Raw genomic sequence first — 19,130 nt, 5'->3', positions numbered from 1 at the left:
ATGTGCTTAAAACTGTTTTCACAAAATATTGATAAATTTTAAAATTCAATAACTTCGTAATTTGTTATCCGATTTTGATGAAATTTTCAGCATTTTGCTTTGTGAATTCTACTCCATTTATTTAAATACATAAATATTTTTACCCCGGACCATCCCTCTAAATAAGATTTTTATACATGCACACTTAGATATTTGTGATACACCCCATGATTTGCGAATTCAATTGAATTGAACTTCATAGACAGCACGGAAGCCCCTTCCTTGCACAGTAGCGTCAGACCTGAATACCAGCCCGAGTTCCCCCGTGTTGAGCTTCAGCTCGTTCGGTGGTGGATCAGCGCCGCAGAACCTAAAATATAAATTAGTGCCAATAAAAAACAAATGATGATGGTGGTGACGATGATAACAATGGTGAGGATGATGATGATAAATGATAGTTATCAAATATACTAAATAATAAAGTGACGATGGTAGTGAATTTCACAAAAAACAGACAGAATTTCGGTTACACTTCGTAATTCCGAAGCTTCGTAATTCCGAAGGTTCTTTATTCCGAAGGTTCGTATTTCCGAAACACGTAAATTGCCTATACCTCGATGTTCGTTAATCCGAAAAAGAAAAAGGGTTCGTTAATCCGAACATTTGTGGCGTTATTCCGACGGTTCGTTATTCCGAAGGTTCGATAATCCGAAAACGAAATAAGGTTCGTTGTTCCGAAGGTTCGTTAATCCGAAAACGAAATAAGGTTCGTTGTTCCGAAGGTTCGTTAATCCGAAAACGAAATAAGGTTCGTTGTTCCGAAGGTTCGTTAATCCGAAAACGAAATAAGGTTCGTTGTTCCGAAGGTTCGTTAATCCGAAAACGAAATAAGGTTCGTTGTTCCGAAGGTTCGTTAATCCGAAAACAAAATAAGGTTCGTTTTTCCGAAGGTTCGTTAATCCGAAAACGAAATAAGGTTCGTTAATCCGAAAACGAAATAAGGTTCGTTAATCCGAAAACAAAATAAGGTTCGTTAATCCGAAAAATGAAAACCGGGAAAGCAGAGGCAAGGGGGCGGGGGACACTGTTGCCGTTCAATTGTTATGAGGATGGGAAGGCAAGGGCGGCCGAACGAATTTTCGTTTGGGGGGTAAAGCCAAAAAATGAAACTCATACGTCAAAATGGACACTTTGGTGATATTTTCCCCTAAAGATTATCATCTGCTTGAAGTCATTGTGTTTGATAGTGATTAAGTAGAGAAAAACCTTTTTTAAGTGATTTCTTGTTATGGCAAAACGTATATTTAGGCTTTATTTTTCGGGAGAAGGTGTAATGAGCGAGCGGCTTGGTAAAATAAATTCAAAGGTGAAGTTGTAAAACGTTTTGGGGGGTCAATTATTCTTAAAATGGCATAATTGCGAGGTGTTGCGAGCGTGAATCACAAGCTAAAACTTTAGGGTATTTCAATAAAAAATGAAAATAAGTTTTTAAAAATCCGAGCAGATTTCTGCTGTCATTAAAAAGATGTGCATCTAACTAAAAAATTAACACGAGCGCAAAACGCAGCTTAAACATACTGACCAGAAAAGGAACCTGTTAGTGAACGCATTTAGTGAACTCTTTAGGATGCATATTTCACCAATCGAATGAGAGTGCGAAGCGCAAGCTGAAAATTTGCAATATTCCAGCCTGAAAACTTAACTTGTATACTTTAAAAAGAGTATTTAATTTCGAGAAAACACGAAAAACCGCATATTTATTTTTGAAAAAGGAACTTTCTCATTTTGGAAAATATTCATTTCCCTGTTTTTTATTTCATTTTGGGGGTGCAAGTGCCCCCTGCCTCCCTCCCGGCGGATCCAACTTTCGTCAAATAGGGGGGGGGGGCAATATTTTTTTCAGCCACATTTTCCTCGATCGGCAGCTTAAAGTTGATTTTTGTTTGTTTCTTTGAAAGGGTAGTCCTAACAGTCAATAATTAGCTTTATACTTATAAAATAAAGTAAATATGTAATAACATGATAAACCCTTTTTAAATAATGCGAGCGCGAGCTATATATTTTTGTTTAATATGATAGGCAATATGTTTGTGATCTTCAAAACGAAATGCCTATGTAACTAACTTTAGATAATAACTGCGAGCAAGGTCGCAAACAGAAATTTTAAATATATAAGCTCTGACCTGATCTAAAGGGGACATTTGAAGAATTTTTTGCAGTTAGCCATGAAGACGATGCGTGTTTCAACCAGTGGCAGCGGAATATAATTCCTTGGGGGGGGGGGGGCAAAGCCAAAAAAGGGACCAATAGGGGCAATTTGGTGCAAACGTATATTTTCACCATGAGATTATATCATCTGTGTAAAGAGGTTGTGTGTTTTGTAGTAATTGAATTGAGCAAAAAAATTTAAGTGATCACTGATTGATAAATTATATATTTACGTTTCATTTCTGCGAGCGTAGCGAGCAAGCGGTTTGGGGGGGGAGAAATCAAATCTGAAGATGTAAAATTCGCCTTTTTGGTCAATTACTGTTAACAAGAATGCTTAGAATGTCCAGTTTTCAGGTTGAAAATCGGAAAATTTTGGCTCACGTTTCTCGCTCGCATCAAGTATTGTTTATTGAGGAACTCATTCTATTTCTGGTTACAAAAAAATATAAAATGTCCAGTTTTCAGGTGGAATGTCACAAATTTCAAGCTTGCGGTTCGCGCTCTCATTATTTAGTTCGTGAGATATATATTCTATTCATGAGTTACTAAATGCAGTCCTTAAAAGATTACTTAGGTCACTATATAAACAAATTACAGCTCGCCCTCGAGGTAATTCTTTAGAAAGATACACATCTTTCTCACGATTAAAAATACTGCTCAGAAAGTTTAAGTTCACGTCTTGTTACATGAAATGTCTACTAGTTTGAGCTTGCGATTCGCGCTTTCAACATCTCACAAGGATTATTATTATAGTATTATTTTTATTTTTATTACCAGCAGAAGCTGTTATTAAAAATGACATCCCTCCAATACAAATCCTATTATCTAGAGGTTACTCGCACGCGACCAACACACTTGATCCCCTGCATCTTTAAACCATTTGCTTAGGCAGCAATTGATCAGATAAAATCGAAATTAGCCTATGCTTGATCAGGGCGCCTATTCTTAATGAAATACATGCTTTTGGCCACAACACATGCATGTATCATCGATCGTCATTGCATAATATCGTGTAATCTTGTAATGACAACACCGTTTTGTTACCAAAATGAACAATTTTTCATTTTCGGAAAAACAAACCTTATTTAATTTTCGGATTAACGAACCTTATTTCGCTTTCGGATTAACGAACCTTATTTCGTTTTCGGATTAACGAACCTTATTTCGTTTTCGGATTAACGAACCTTATTTCGTTTTCGGATTGACGAACCTTCGGAATTACGAACCTCATTTTGTTTTCGGATTAACGAACCTTCGGAATTACGAACCCTATTTCGTTTTCGGATTAACGAACCTTCGGAATTACGAACCTTATTTCGTTTTCGGATTGACGAACCTTATTGCGTTTTCGGATTGACGAACCTTCGGAATTACGAACCTTCGTAATTACGAACCTTCGGAAATACGAACCTTCGGAATAACCGAACCTTCGGAATTACGAAGCTTCGGAATTACGAATGTATGCGAGAATTTCCACCAATGCAACCGCTACCAACAGTAGGCATATTAATACACAGAATGACATGAACAACCAAAAACACATAATGACTGGTATCATGTTGTTATTAGAGGAGTGCAGATACATACAATCGCTTTTTAGTATTCATTTCTCCCGTTTTATTTCTTTAACTTATTTCTTTAACTTACCTTTGACGAAGGCACTTTTATTTTGCTAAGTTATTCTTTCTTCAATATTTATGAGTTATAATGATTGGCACACATATTTGACTTTTTAATGTGATATCACTATGTAATCGGGGAAGGAAAACATATTCAAATCTCACATTACAATTCTAACAGTTTGGCTTTACTCAACAATACTTTATTATTATCATTTCTTTGGTGTCATCTGTGACGGGGAGGCGAAAAGCGTATTGAATCACTGTGACCCGCAGGTCTCTCCACCCTATTACTGATTGCAAAGGGGGGAGTGCAGGTGGACCACTACACCGGGGTTTCCCCCTACTCTTATTCGAATAGTGCAGTGGGTTCTTAACATGACTCTCCCCTACATGGGGCCTCCATTTAACGTCCTATCCGAGGGACGGAGTGTCTTCCATTGTAACATAGCCTGCATCTATGAAACATGGGAGAGACGTTTACACACAACGCACTGACTTCAGCCATCCGCCCGGGAGGACTAGAACCCACAATCTTTGGTTCGACAACAGACGCGTTACCGACTGGGCCAACAGCGCTCTCATAACTAAGTTTGTCATTTGAAATTCACGTACCTTCCTATATGCGTCGAGTTGACATCGCTTTCAGGACCATCACGGATCTCAAGGTAGTCGAACAGGCAGCTCGATTCGTATTCGACATCAAACTTCTCGTAATGAAAGGCAACAGTACTGACGTTGGAGATGGTCCATGTGCATTCTACCTTGCTCGGGTAACTATCGGGGAAGCCAGGGGTCTCAATGACTCCAGTTTCTGTAGATGAATGAAATAATTGATAACTAGGACTGCAATGGTATCAGAACGATGTGCACGCATTGACGCATGTGATTTTGGGGGCGTTTCAAAATATTCAAAGTCAATAAAAAAAAATAGCAATACAGCAATACCTGAGAATACGAGATAATATTATATTGTATTATTTCGGAATCCCGAGCTACAGTACGTAGCCGGTAGCCCTACATCCTGAGGTGGGCCTGGTGCACTTCTGCTTGCTCAGTGCTCCATTCACCTACAATTTAAGGGATGAGCCCCGTCAGCTTACTGTTCACAGGAGCTCTAGTAAATGAGGGCACTGACCTATACGAACATTGAAAACATTGAATTGAATTTATTACCAAATATCACTGTCAGGTAGAATTACAAGGAATAGTACATCACAAACAAAACATTTGGTAATTGGAGCTAACATAATAGCAAGATGCTAATCGAGGTTAGCCCCAAATAATGTCATTATCATAGTATAAACAATAAATTTAACTAAATCTCAATATTGTGCATCAAATTCAGTACTAATTCTACTTATTACTGTTGCAGAAAATTTCGATCATTTTCAGTGAACATATTTACACTATGTACTAGAGAAAATATCTTAATAATTCACAAAATCTTTAAATAGAATTATTTGTTTTCAGGCAGTATTTTACCATACCAAATTAATTGTAATTATAAACATGACAAAAGAAATTATGGAAGAAGGAAATACCATGGGCAGCGCCAGGTATTATGGTAGGGAGAACGACAACCAAAAAGTTGAATTTCATTTCCTTTTCATAAAGTTTCATTACTGATTTTAACAGATACATTTCTTTCTAGAAAGGTGAATTTCATTTCCTTTTCATAGAGTTTCATTACTGATTTTAACAGATACATTTCTTTCTAGAAAGGTGAATTTCATTTCCTTTCCATAGAGTTTCATTACTGATTTTAACAGATACATTTCTTTCTCTCATATTCCTTCTTTGTTCACTACTTGAAACAAAAATATCATAAGGCATTGTCCCTTGCCTTTTCCCCTGGGGAATATTTAGGTAAAGAGACGTACCATTTAAAGGTCCGCCACATTTGAGTATGGAGTCATCAGAATCACTTATAGTCATTGTAGTATATTCAATTAGAAAGGTACCCTCATGTGGCCATTCGGAGTGGTAATGAACCCAAGCTCTACTGGAGGTCATATTGTAGGTGCGTCCCCAGCTGTTATTACTACATACTCGAGGATATTGTTCAGAATGACCCTCTTCACCACGTATAAGGATATAGTCTGCACACGAACTGTTGCTTGACCCATTGAATGAGTCTAGGCTGAAAGATATTGAGGAATGTGAGGAAATACGAATGAATAAACCTGGGCTCAATTGAACTTCATCGCATTATAAAATAATTAATAAAGACACAATCGGAGCTTGATACATTTAATTGAGCACAGTGGAGGAAATAATACACAGAATAGGAAATATAGCTTGCTGACTTCTCAAGCTGACTGAAAAAAAAAATCAGATTCATTCCTCTAACAAAACAACAACTTATGAACATATAACCTATAAAATATATATGATAAACATAATTTTAACCTGGTAGATTGAATATAGTTCTGGCTAAATAGACTACTTGTCTTAATGAAGATGGAAAAGTCAAGAAATGAAATACATGAGACAAAAAGGGGAATATTTACCAAGGAAATAAACATAGTTGCAATAAGTGATATTCTGCTGATCAATAAAATTGAATCGAAAGGAAAGAACTTAACTATAGTTTACTTAAAGGTCACAGAACTTTTTTGTTCTGCCAATCAAAACCCTGAACAATTCAGAGGCCAAATATTGATTGAAACACTCCCGACTCTACCGACCTGAACTAACGACAATGACAGTTAATGGTCTTAATTTACACAATAAACTGAAATGGTGATTGTAACTGATTTGTGGGTTAAAATGTGAAGAAGCTGAAACAACCAGAAGACCGACCAATCAAAATCAAAAAAAGCTGTCAGATCCGACAACTTGTGAGACAAAAAAAAATGATTAAACGCTCCCCTTTAAGTGAACTCACATACTATGAACTGAGTGGAATTGGAATCGAACTGAACAAACTTAAAACTAAGCTGAACAGAGCTAAACTGAAATAATGTGAACTAAAGTGAAATCAAATGAAATGAATTAAACTAAACTGAACTGAGCTGATCTGAGCTGAAGTAAACATAATTGAACTGAGCTGAACTGAACAGAATTGACTAAACGAACCGGAATGAATTGAATTGAGCTGAACTCAACGGAACAGAACTGAACTGCCATCAACTGAATGAACTGAATTAAACTGAAATAAAATGAACTAAACTGCACTAAACGGGACTGAAATGAATTTTATTGAACTGAACTGAATGGGACTGAAATGAACTGTATTGAACTGAAATAAACTGAACTGAACAGAATGGAAGTGAACTTAACTGGGCTGATCGAAGTGAGAACGCTGACGTACCTGAGGGAGAGTCTGAGGTGATCCAATACATCAATGAACCAGAAGCAGGCAATAGAGTTGGTGTTGTTGGTAGGAATGTAAGGTTGTGTTATGACGCCCTCTACGCCATGCATGAATCCTCCGCAACCCGGTATCACTACAAGAAGAGTAAAATTTGAAGACAAAAATGTGATTCCATATGATTATTCATTGAAAAACTTACATTTTTATTATTCATAAAACATGGAAATGGTAGAATGAATCTTCAAATCTCTCCCGGATATACTGAACATTCCGATAGTGTGAAAAAAAATCAGGGATACTAATGTCTAGCTCACATGCTATGGTCATCATAGAATTGTCTACGATTTTCAAACGACATAGTTGTGTATATGGGCTCCGGTACTTTGATGTTTACATAATTAATCGTACGATTTCTTGTATTGGGTGGTAGAGGGCAAAGAAAAAAGCTATACAGAGGACATACGGCCGTGCGTGCGATTTCTGCATGGAGATCGCACAATTCCCTATGCTGATCGTAGGTTAACTTCACGATATAGTTCAAAGCTACAATCATACGATTAAAAAAAATCAAACTCCGTACTGAAGGGACTTTCACAATTGGTCGTGCGATCGTTTGCGATCATTTGGTTACAATATATGTTACATACAATCGCAACGGTTGGAAGCAGTCGTACCACCGATTGTGCAAGGGGCTTAAACAAAAGAGCAGACCCTAAGATTTTCCTGAATCTGTTCGAAAATCGTACGATCGCGCTAAGAAAACGCTACGTTGATCGTATACCACAAGATAAGCCGGGGTACTGACAATACGGAATGGCCGAAATAGATTATTCCTAAAAAGATGGCGCTATATAAATGCGTATTATATTACTTGAACTTCATATTGAATTTTGTACAATAAACTTCCATATTGATATTTTTATACATTTTTTAGGGCTCCAGAAACAGGGTGATGAGAATGTTGCCCTGAGGCTGTCATATATTAAAAGTTTAAAACAGTTTTACCCGATTGCTCAGAATGAAGAAAGCATAAATACTCATAGGCAAGCAACAAGAGGACCGAATATTAAAGGTCATCTCCGAGGAACCTGGCGGGTGTTTCATAAAGCTGTTCGTAAGTTAACATCGACTTTAAGGACGACTGGTGAACCTTTCTTGTGGTAAACGGTATATTCATTGGCGATGGTTTAGCGCGTAAGAAAGGATCACCAGTCGTTCTTAAAGTCGATCTTAACTTACGAACAGCTTTATGAAACGGCCCCCAGGTACAGTGAGGACAAATGTCTTACAAAAGGACATGTGATGTTGGAAAAGATGAGAGGCCTATTCTTACATTCACAGCTCATCCCATCCATGCTCAGGATGAATCCAGGTTGACAGGAGCAAGCGAAGTCCCCATAGGTGTTATGGCAGTGATGCTCACAGATGTCAAGGTGAGGGGAATCACATTCATTCACATCTAAATAAATAAACGGACAGGTAAACAAATAAACAAGCAAGTGAACAACAAGTAAACAAATAATAGAAGAAACAGGGTTAATTACGTAAATGGGGTTGTAAATAAAAAAGCGTCTCGCAAAGTGTTTGTGCGAGTTTAAGAATGAATTATTCGATTATAAATCTCGTTTCGGTTGTTTCATAATGGTGACAATAACAATGATAATGATCAAGATGATGAAAATGATTATAATGATAATAATAATAATAATAAAAGTAATGATAATAAAAAAAATAACATTTATAGTATTCCTGGTCAATCCCTAAAATATTTGAAAGTGATCTATACGCATTTTTGTGCCTGCAGATTTTCCTTCATTGAGAACTTATACAAAATAGCTGTGAAGTTTAATTCTTACCGTATCAAACGTATATGGTTTTATATCTTTAATATACTTGAAAAGGACTATTGATAAATACCATCTCCTCTTCAGAAATCAGTACCGTTGTCATAACAACGAGTACACGAAACGAGGCATGGGGCATCGCCTCGGCGGTGCGGCAGGTGTTTTCAGTGAATAGAGAGGAAAGGAGATTGACTCAATACCTCAACCAAATCATACAAAAACACCATCGAGAACGTGAATCAGTTTTCCAATGCAGAAGACATGCCTTCCTCAATTAGGCGTACCAGTAATTATTCATTTTAAACCAGAAATGCATAAACCGCTGTTGATATTGTAAACTTTTTTATCGGATACGAAATCTGAAGTACAATACACGGAATGAATCACATACCGTTAAGGGCACTATTTGTTACATGATTTCCCATGACATCGAACTAGGGAAAACCAATATGACAAGAATAACATTCGAGGAATCTCCACTCAGAAGATCAATAACGACTGATTTAGCCTTTGCGATGACTATTAGTCTATAGAAGGAGATACTTGTTGACAAATTATCATTTCGGGCCCTCGTATGATTTTGTGTTTGTTTTTGGTCAGATAATACATTTCGATTTGTGACAATCAAGGAGATGTCCAGCTATCTGAAAACTTCATCCAGGATCTCGGATGAGATGGAGTACGAATACCTACCCCGTTATGAGAGGATGGTGCTCATGAAAGACTGGCAAGAACTACATCACAACTACAGAAATTTGGAGCATCGTTTGGACACCATGCAGTCTGACCTATCACAGGTCAGGCTACGAACAACAGAACTCACGTCCAATCTTCAAGACCATGTAGACCAGTGCTGCCGGGTCGAACGACGATTGACTTCCCTTCACGGTGAGTTTGCTTCCCTGAGTGATACAGTGTCGGATTTGAAACGCCAGTATGTCGACAATAACCCGACGTCAGCAGTGGAGGACGGCGATCATTCCATATCCTCCAGTCATTTATTTCGTCGACACGAAACAGTGACGAGGAAAAAGACCTATTCAGTGACAAATTCTGATCATCAAAACATCGATTCGCATTCCTCGCGCAGTTATACAGATGACAGTATCGTAAACATTCAAAGCAGGAGCTACAATGATGATTTACAGGAAGCATCTGCTACTGTCTCGGATGAAACCAATCTGTTAACCAATGCACCATGGGTAGACAACCCTGAAACGGAAGACTATTATAGTAAGACGGAAGGTCGCCATCGGGGCATGACGGTCATCGAAGAGGATAATTTTGATTCTCACCTAGATCATGGGGAACACCTCATATCAGACGAGAGACCTTCAAGACGGTTTGAAGACATCGCTTTTGATGGAAATCCTGTGGAAGAATGTGTTCATTCAGAAGCTACGAATAGTGAAATACATGCAAATGAATCTGTTCACCACGAAGAGGTAATGCATGGTGAGGTAATCCGTAGCCTAGAATATTGTAATGATAATGACGATGACCGTATGACGGATTCTTTGTGTTCGGCGGAGAGGACAACTTCATATCATCGCAAAGACAGTGATTCAGGATTTGTGAGTAAGGTCCTACACGAAAGCGCTGCTTTACAGAGCTGTACTTCTACGCCAAATAACTCTTCTAGCCATGCAGACATTTCCCTTGAAAGTGAAGAGTCTTCAGCAGACCTGAGCAGGAGAGCTGAACCAGAAGGAGCTAGAGTGTCATCATCGCTTGCGACTAAGGAATCATTGTCCACTTATACATGGCAATTCTTTCAGGTGTTCGATAGACTTGTGGATCGTCGAACGAGCAGAAAGCAGCGATCAAGGCATATTCCTGACAGCTGTTCTTCGACAGAATCGACAAAGGAGAGTGGACCAAGCGACTCTGACTGGGACAAGGTGACGGCACACGGTTCGTTACTCGACATGAAACGGCGCTCACGCCGTGCAATTCTTCGCAGGTTGTCCATGAGCGAAGCTATGTTAGCTGATCTGCAAGAATTCAGCGCGACATTAGGCCACGGCCTGGCTGACTACTTCGACACATCCTCCGTGACATACGCCGACGTCAAGAATCTTCTGTCTTGGATACAATATGTTGGTCAGGAAGACTTCCGACGAGTAGTGAAGCTTGAAGACGTGGATCTTAGTGGCAGTTTGAGAGAAGCTTTACGCGTTGCAATTGCAACAGTCCATGCTACACTTCATCCATCGAAGGAGAGTGAGGATACTGATAGAGATTCGTCAGTCGATATTCATCCATTTCATTAGCGTGCATTCCCTAGAGATTCATCAATCAGCTCACTGCAGGACATTTCTGGGTCAGGTTCATATTCGGCATGAAAACTTTCAAAATTATTTTCTTTTGTAGCCTCGAAGAGTCTTTCATATCTATTTCTTAATAGAATTCAAATACTTGTATGTATTCCCATGTTGTTTATTGGTTATTCAAATAGAACTCCCTGAACATTTTTTAAATACAAATGAATCAGCGCCGTTATTTGTTTTTCTAATGATATTTTATTGTCACCATTATTACAATTACAATGAATATACTAACTGCTCTGATTATTAGTTGTATATATTATTGCGATTACTAGTTATTATCATTATTATTATTATTATTCTCATTATAATTATATTTTTCATTATTATTATCATCATTTTCCTCATTATCATCACAATATCATCATCATAATCATCATCATCATAGCACCATCATCTTCATCATCCATCATACGTCATCATGTGTTTGGTGATAATTTTACAGATCAGGGAGCCTGTGTCATAAAGCGTTATAATTATTGTAACCTTGCCATTATGGTAGCTACCATGGTAACATGGCCCAGCAGACAATCACAATGTAGGTTTTCATGGTAGATGCAAATTCTAATGATGGTTAAAAAGTTAATTTCAATAATTATATAAAACGAAATCTGAAGTCCGTTTTATAACCATTTTATAACTTTGGCAATTTCTTGCATTGTCTCATAATGAAAGCATGCAAATGAGTGTGTTTTAAATCCATAATTTTTACATGAATCATTTTATGTTTACCTGTTTATATGATTTATTTATTTTGACTATATAATATAAGAATTCATTGCGAGATTAATCGCAACCAAGATCTTTGCCATAATAAATTATTCTGTTCTCTATTCAGTCTTGTATTATGTTCTATACTGTATATCCTGCGTCGGCGGTAATAAGCCAGGACCTGGGCTACTTTTACTTCCTCTGTAAAGGCATGGTCACACCGCTCGAGCGTTGTTGGAGCGGAGAGAAAAAAATCATCACCGCTCGCTCCCGTTCACCATTTTCGATTTCGATTGTTTTTGTTTTTTCGATTTTTTCCCCAATTTTGTGAGCGAAATTCGGCCTTAAAGGCTGGTCACACCGCCCGGGCGTTCTTGGAGCGGTAGGGAGAGAGGGTCGAATTTCGCTCACAAAATTTTGGAAAAAAACGAAAAAAACAAAAAAACAATCGAAATCGAAAATGGTGAACGATAGCGAGCGGTGATTTTTTTTTCTCCCCGCTCCACGACCGCTCCAACAACGCTCGGGCGGTGTGACCAGGCCTTTATATTGTGTTTGCAAATTACTATTCAATTATCTTATTTGTCATCTGATCCTTCAAGAATATTGAGAAAAAGTGATAAAATAAATATTAATGTACAAACCTTCACAATGTGTGTTATTATAGGATGAGATCTGTAAACCAGTCGGACATTCACATCGGTAGCTGCCTATTAAGTTCACACACTTATGAGAGCATCGCCCGTTTTCAGAAGCACATTCGTCAATATCTGTAGAATAAAGACGGACAAAAGAACGGCGGTGCCAACGGGTCTTTGATGTCTACCGTCCATTTGAAGGCAAAGGAACGGTAGGCAGGAAAGCCGGGGCGAAGAACATCCGGTGCGGTAAAGATCGACGGCAAAGAACGCGGCTGAGACTTTTAACATGAAGCCTTAAAGGGATGGTCCGGGTTGAAAATATTTATTTCTAAATAAATAGGGTATAATTCACAGAGCAAAATGCTAAAAAATTCATCAAAATCGGATAATGAATGACGAAGCTATTGAATCTTAACATTTATAAATATTTTTCAAAAACAGTTATATGCACATCGTCATGAATGTTCATATGGTGGGCTGATGATAACACAAATGCCCGTGTTTTAAAGTCTGGTTTAACTTTAGACCACGGTCTAACTCGTTACTAAAACTAGAGATGCTCGGCGGGTCGCGCGGCCGAGCACATGTATCCCCCGAACCCACCGCATCATCCATCATTGCGATATATAGAGCTTACACAGAAATTTGACAAATAAATACAATTATCATGGCAACAAAGCTTGCCCACAATTTGACAGTGGGTATACCAAATTTTAACAATAATATGACGCAGCAGCGTGGCTCTGCAGAACCTAAAATAGTTCTCCAGTAGCACCTGTTGAGGAATACAATTATCGAGTAATATGGATATATCTTGTAAACCTAACCCTAAGACCCCCCCCCCCCCCACAACACACCAAAAATGATAGGCATCTTCGATTTTCCTTCTAATATTGCTTCTGCGTGCCAAATGCTATGACAAACTTTCTATATGGGAACACCATGGTATGATACATGAACCTTGGAATGATGTAATTAAGCATGATACATTGGATTGGCATAGGTATTGGTAACACTTTTTGGATTGTTACCATGGCAATAAAGACCCCCCCCCCCCCCAAAAATGATAGGCATCTTCGCTTTACCTTCTAATATTGCTTCTGTGCGCCAACTGTTATGACAAACTGGAAAAAAGCAGAAGTTATAGGTTTTACCAAATTTCCACAAAAATATGGTTACCATGGCAACCATGTCTCTACCCACTCCAAAACCATAAGGCGGCTTTGCTTTACCATATTGGGCCTTCATGACAAATTTGAAGATGATCAGAGAAGAAACGCAGTCATTATATAACACTCACAATGAAATCTCTGGTATTTCCACAAAAAACTCTTGTTAGCATGGCAACGATGTCTCCGCCCACACCAAAATCAATAGGTGGCATTGCTTTATCATAATGGACCCATAGTTTTTGTGGAATAGCAGAGATGTCCTTGTGAGCGCTCTACAAGCTGCATTTTTTTATCCGATCATCGTCAAATTTTGAAGATGATCGGAGAAGAAATGCAGCTGGTAGAGCGCTCACAAGGACATCTCTGCTATTCCACAAAACTCTTGTTACCATGGCAACGATGTCTCCGCCCACACCAAAATCAATAAGCGGCTTTGCTTTAACATAATGGACCTTCATTCCACATTTGAAGATGATTAGAGAAGAAATGCAGCTGGTTAAAGCGCTCACAAGGAAATCTCTACGGCGGCGGCGCGCGGGACGAGGCCAAATCCATAGTATCCTCCGAACTCTGTTCGGGGGATACAATTATGGCGAGCCGAAAAATGGTCTAAGTTACACCCGACTTCGGATACGGTTCGGGCCAATTTAATCTACTGCATTTAATCACACGTTTGTGAAAATGGTTTGGAAGGGAGGAGGGGGGGGGGGGGCGGTTACCTGTACAATGATGATAATCGTCGGCCATGCTATAACCATGCCTACATCCACATACGTAGTGACCAACCAGATTCATACAGGCTTGCTCACAACCTCCGTTGTTCTTACGGCATTCGTTCAAATCTGAATTCGTGATAGAAATAAAACGTATTAGAATAATAATCAATAATATATATATTAAAGGTATTGTTTAACTTTATGAGCAGCCGATTTAAAAAATTCTCAAACCAAGATGAAACATGTGTACAAGTGCATTTATTAGAACTAATAAACCCTGAATACAACCATTATTGAGAATGAAAAGCTAAAACTACAAGGCAAACCCCGATTATGTAAATAGGTGTCTGATAGACGCCTAAATAGTACCCATAAGTGTATGGGATGAAATTAAGATGGTGTTTCCGGTCACTTTATATTTCCATTTTTGAAGCAGTAAATAATTATTTTCGAACTCAATATTTTCTGGGCTTCATTTCTGTAACATATCACAGACACAGGTGACAAGTGTGACCTTCGAGCTCAGATTTTTTAAAAGTCAAACCAATGTTAACCAATCACTTTAATAGAATTGTTTCGGTCAATCAAGAGTTCGGTAAGTGAAATTCAATGTGGATGATTCAAATGTTTTTTTTCGAACAGTTCCAATGATTGTACAGTCAGATGCTACACGAGGGGGCAGGGGCGACAACCCCTATGATTTCTTATTAAAGGTCAGGTCTACCCCAGAAAATGGTGATTTGAATCAACAGAGAAAAATCAAACTAGCATAACGCTGAAAATTTCATCGAAATCGGGTGTAAAATAAGAGAGTTATATGGCATTTCAAAATTTCGGTTATTTTTCACAAAACAGGAATATGCACAACTCCGTTAAATGCAAAATAGTCAGTCGATGATGTCCCTAACTCTCTATTTCTCTTATTTTTTCATTGTCTGAATTATATAATATTCATTTTTAAAAAATAGATTAGGACTAACTTGGCTGAACCATGTAGTATTAAACAATACTAATTCCACACATTCAGGGAGGAATTAATCGTTGTTTCACTTGACAATGTGGAGAAAATTTGGATATTTCATACAATAAAATATAAGAGAAATAGTGAGTGGATGACGTCATCATTTTTCTCATATTCATACCCACCAGGATGTGTATATAACTGTTTTCTGAAATTTAGCGAACTTCAAAATTTGAAGACGTGTAAAATGTGAAACTGTATTTGATTCCTTACAGAAAATTTTAAATCATCAATATTATGTATCATAAAATATTATGAACCTCTGTATCATCAAAGTCTATAAACAAAAACGTATAAATTAAATTGATATTTCATAACGCAAAATAAAAAAGAGTAGTTTGTGACGTCATCGGCTCCTGTATTTGGATACTGATTTGGATGTGCATATAACGTATTTGTGAAATCAAAAATTAGTTTCATACATTAAAAAGGTGTAGTTTCGGGAGATTGGCCTTTAAATTTAGGGGGGTCTGCATAACTAATAAATAACGAAATGAGGCAGTATGTAAATGTTTTTAAAGATGTAGCAGCATCTTACCTCTGGCAAGGTACTTGGCCAAAAACCTGGTTACGTCACCGTGGAACTTCTTCCCCATTCCGGCCGAGTGCAGCTCAATCCGTAGGGAGGGGCCGGATGACACCACGCCCACTTTCTTCTGAGACCGACAGAGCTTCGTGATGAGTTTCGATCCGCTGTCTGCCCCGTCGATTAGCTTCAAATAATCGCCATGGCAACCGGTGGTTTTGATGTGAGGTATCAAGAGTTCGTTGAGACGGAGTTGAACGATGAACCCCTCCCTGACTTTGATCTGCCACATGCTGTCCGTGTCGGGGGGAAAAGAGAGGGGGTAGTTCATGCTCTTGATGATGCCTCGCGTCGCCGTTAGATGTCTCTTAAATTCTGTCAAAAATGACAAAAATATATTTCATTGAAATCGGCAAAACACGTTTATGGCTAATCAATCACATCCTAATTCGTCTGGTGAGAAGAATCTGCAACAATAAACATCATCTTTTGTGAGGCTTTGACTAGGATCGCAATGCCTCGGGTCGACGTCAAGTGTCTTTTAAATTCTGTCAGACATTAAAACAAATCAATAAGATCTTTTAAAATATCAGCAAAAACACGTTTATTGCAGAACACTAATCAATAACATCATAATTATTATCTCCACATAGTGAGAATCCTCCAGGAAAAAAAATGGTTTTAGTGTCATTTTGTGAGGGCAGAAAAGTAATGTAAAGGGCAGAATAGTTTTCTGTCTGTGATTTAACAACCGGACTGTCTCAACTTAAGAGAAATGCTATCCAAATACAACCGCGTTTTTTATTCATCGTAATTTAACACGAGTTGCGTTTAAGGCCAATCGGAAAGCACATTTAAAATGAAAACAATCAATGGTTTTATGACCATTAGAGAGAAATGAATGAAATAGGCATGGCTGTTTCAAATTCAAATCAAACTAAAACCTTCATAAGACCATACAGGGTAAGGGATTAAGTCGGTTTAAGAAGCTACAATTTGAATTAAAACAGCCTGCCGAATGATACACGCGGCCGGATTCATTCCCTGTGAAATGCAGAGGATTTATATTGCATTGATTCTATAGTTGCGGTTCAGTTACGATCGCAACGGCGTCGTATTTTCTTGAAACCTACACCACTGGAATATTTTCAAAGCGGAATTTTACATCAAACTATATGTAAGGCGCGGATACGGGGTTAGTACGTGGTGAATGCGGAGATGTGTCACGAAATATACTAAAGGGAAAACGAACACCGTCTGCTTGGGCAAATTACGTCCAATCTGTGACGTCACACATAGAATCGGTAAAACAGTGCTTACACTAAAGTACTTCGTTATTTTATCAATGATAATCATTATATTCGAGAAGGCTTCATGGTTTCAGTTTATTTTAATATCATCGCCATAACTGAATCAAATGTGAGCTCTGCTGGTCCATTATTTTGGAAGAAGATATAATTTTGAGGCGGCTAGATGTGGCGTTTCTGACAAAAAAAATTCGACATTGTTCTTACAAAAAATCAAATTTTGTGATAAATCTTGACATAATATTCAGATATCATATTTCACCCGTCTCTCCTTTTCTTTTCTCTGTCGTGATTTTTTTTTGGGGGGAGGGGGCAAACGCCCCTACGCCACTGAATAATTCGACATGACAAGATATCTCATCAAATAGATGGAACTTAACGTTTCCTAACATTCAAAACATTTCATTTGAAATGAGCTTTTTCATAAAATTACAAAAATCTACAGACTGCTCCAACATTACTTACCCACCGATTGGTATCGTGCAGCGAATCCTGAAAATGTACGATGCCTTTTACGACCAGATTTAAAGCGCAACCAAAGGAGGCCCCCATCGTTGAGAATGACATTGGGTTTGACGTCACCACAGAATCGACCAATCAGCGGCGATTGCTCGCCTTGTCCTTCACGTACCTCAACATACGAATCGTCGCATTTTCCGTCATCATCCGCTGGATAACATAAAATGTGAGATAAGAAATCGACGTCGGGGAACTAAACTTCGACCTTGATATTGGCCTATTGCATTTTTCAATGGTGTTATCCACCTATATAACCTATTATTATTTATCACAAACTAACTGCCATACTGTACAATTCGTAGGATTTAGTACTCACAGAGGCGCTTGCAGGACACATGTACAGTTTCTGTAAACATGTTCGCTTCATGATTTTTCTGTAAAATTGATTTGCTTTCGTGTATCATTTTGAATAAAATCTTTCTATTAAAGAAACAAAAAATGTTTAAATAGGGGACAAGATGAGCAAAGGATGAGTTAATGTGCATTCTAACCGGAAGTACATGAAACTTTTTTTTCTTTATTTTCCTTAATATATTAATATACCCTTTTCCTTCTCTGTCTCATTTCCCAAACTTTTCCCTTTCTTAAAACAAAATGATAGCGTGAAACTTCCAGCATAATAGTAAAGACCTATGCCGTGTTGTACGGGCATAAAAACCTCTCAGTGATGAATTCTTTAAATATACGTTTACTTCTATACATACATCATACTTGAGACTTTCTGCCAATAGTCTTAAATCTTAACTCAAAGGGGTGTTTCCATGAAGGCATCCCGTCAAAAAAATTACCCTCGTCCAATGATATTCAATAATTTCAATAGCTTATAACAGCTGTCGGTGAAAATCACTCCATGAAAAGCTCCCTCGCATTGTCGGAGTGCGCGTCATACTTACATGGGAGGTCCATATCAAGAAACTGTATCTTTAGGGCGGAGCCTCGAGGGGCAGCGATTGACCAATCACACGTGATGTTAGGTGACACCGGATGAGGATAGCTGGATGGGGATATAAAGCCCCTCCCATCGTATAACGTCCCTCCGCACTCTGTGTGATTGAAGGTTATACGTTATGGTATAAGAGTTGGGTGTTTTTTTGCCCCTTAACGAAGAACGCTTTCAAGAACATAGGCAATGTATTGTCGAATGCCCTTCATAACAATGATCAACCAAGAAATCTTTGTCGAAAGTTGGTGAATTACGTCCTAGACTCTGGACCAGCG

At 38.2% G+C, this 19,130-nt stretch overlaps 1 protein-coding gene across 1 annotated transcript in view; it reads right to left on the bottom strand.

The window, feature by feature from the left end:
• Nucleotides 1-149: 149 nt before the first annotated feature.
• Nucleotides 150-19,130, bottom strand: part of LOC121430084 (dorsal-ventral patterning tolloid-like protein 1) — a 49,797-nt gene continuing 30,816 nt past the window's right edge. The window contains exons 7-16 of the mRNA XM_041627359.1: nt 18,806-18,955; nt 17,859-18,062; nt 16,099-16,461; nt 14,543-14,665; nt 12,655-12,780; nt 8,462-8,587; nt 7,126-7,261; nt 5,693-5,952; nt 4,425-4,623; nt 150-349 (exon numbers count right to left, since the gene is read on the bottom strand). Of these exons, the coding sequence (XP_041483293.1) occupies nt 220-349; nt 4,425-4,623; nt 5,693-5,952; nt 7,126-7,261; nt 8,462-8,587; nt 12,655-12,780; nt 14,543-14,665; nt 16,099-16,461; nt 17,859-18,062; nt 18,806-18,955 (1,817 nt within the window). The 3' untranslated portion in view covers nt 150-219. The remainder of the gene's footprint in view (nt 350-4,424; nt 4,624-5,692; nt 5,953-7,125; nt 7,262-8,461; nt 8,588-12,654; nt 12,781-14,542; nt 14,666-16,098; nt 16,462-17,858; nt 18,063-18,805; nt 18,956-19,130) is intronic.

The sequence above is a fragment of the Lytechinus variegatus genome, chromosome 16 (genome assembly GCF_018143015.1).
Source record: "Lytechinus variegatus isolate NC3 chromosome 16, Lvar_3.0, whole genome shotgun sequence".
Taxonomy (NCBI): Eukaryota; Metazoa; Echinodermata; class Echinoidea; order Temnopleuroida; family Toxopneustidae; genus Lytechinus; species Lytechinus variegatus.
The sequence above is the reverse complement of the archived record's forward strand: the minus strand, read 5'-3'. Positions and strand labels throughout refer to the sequence as shown.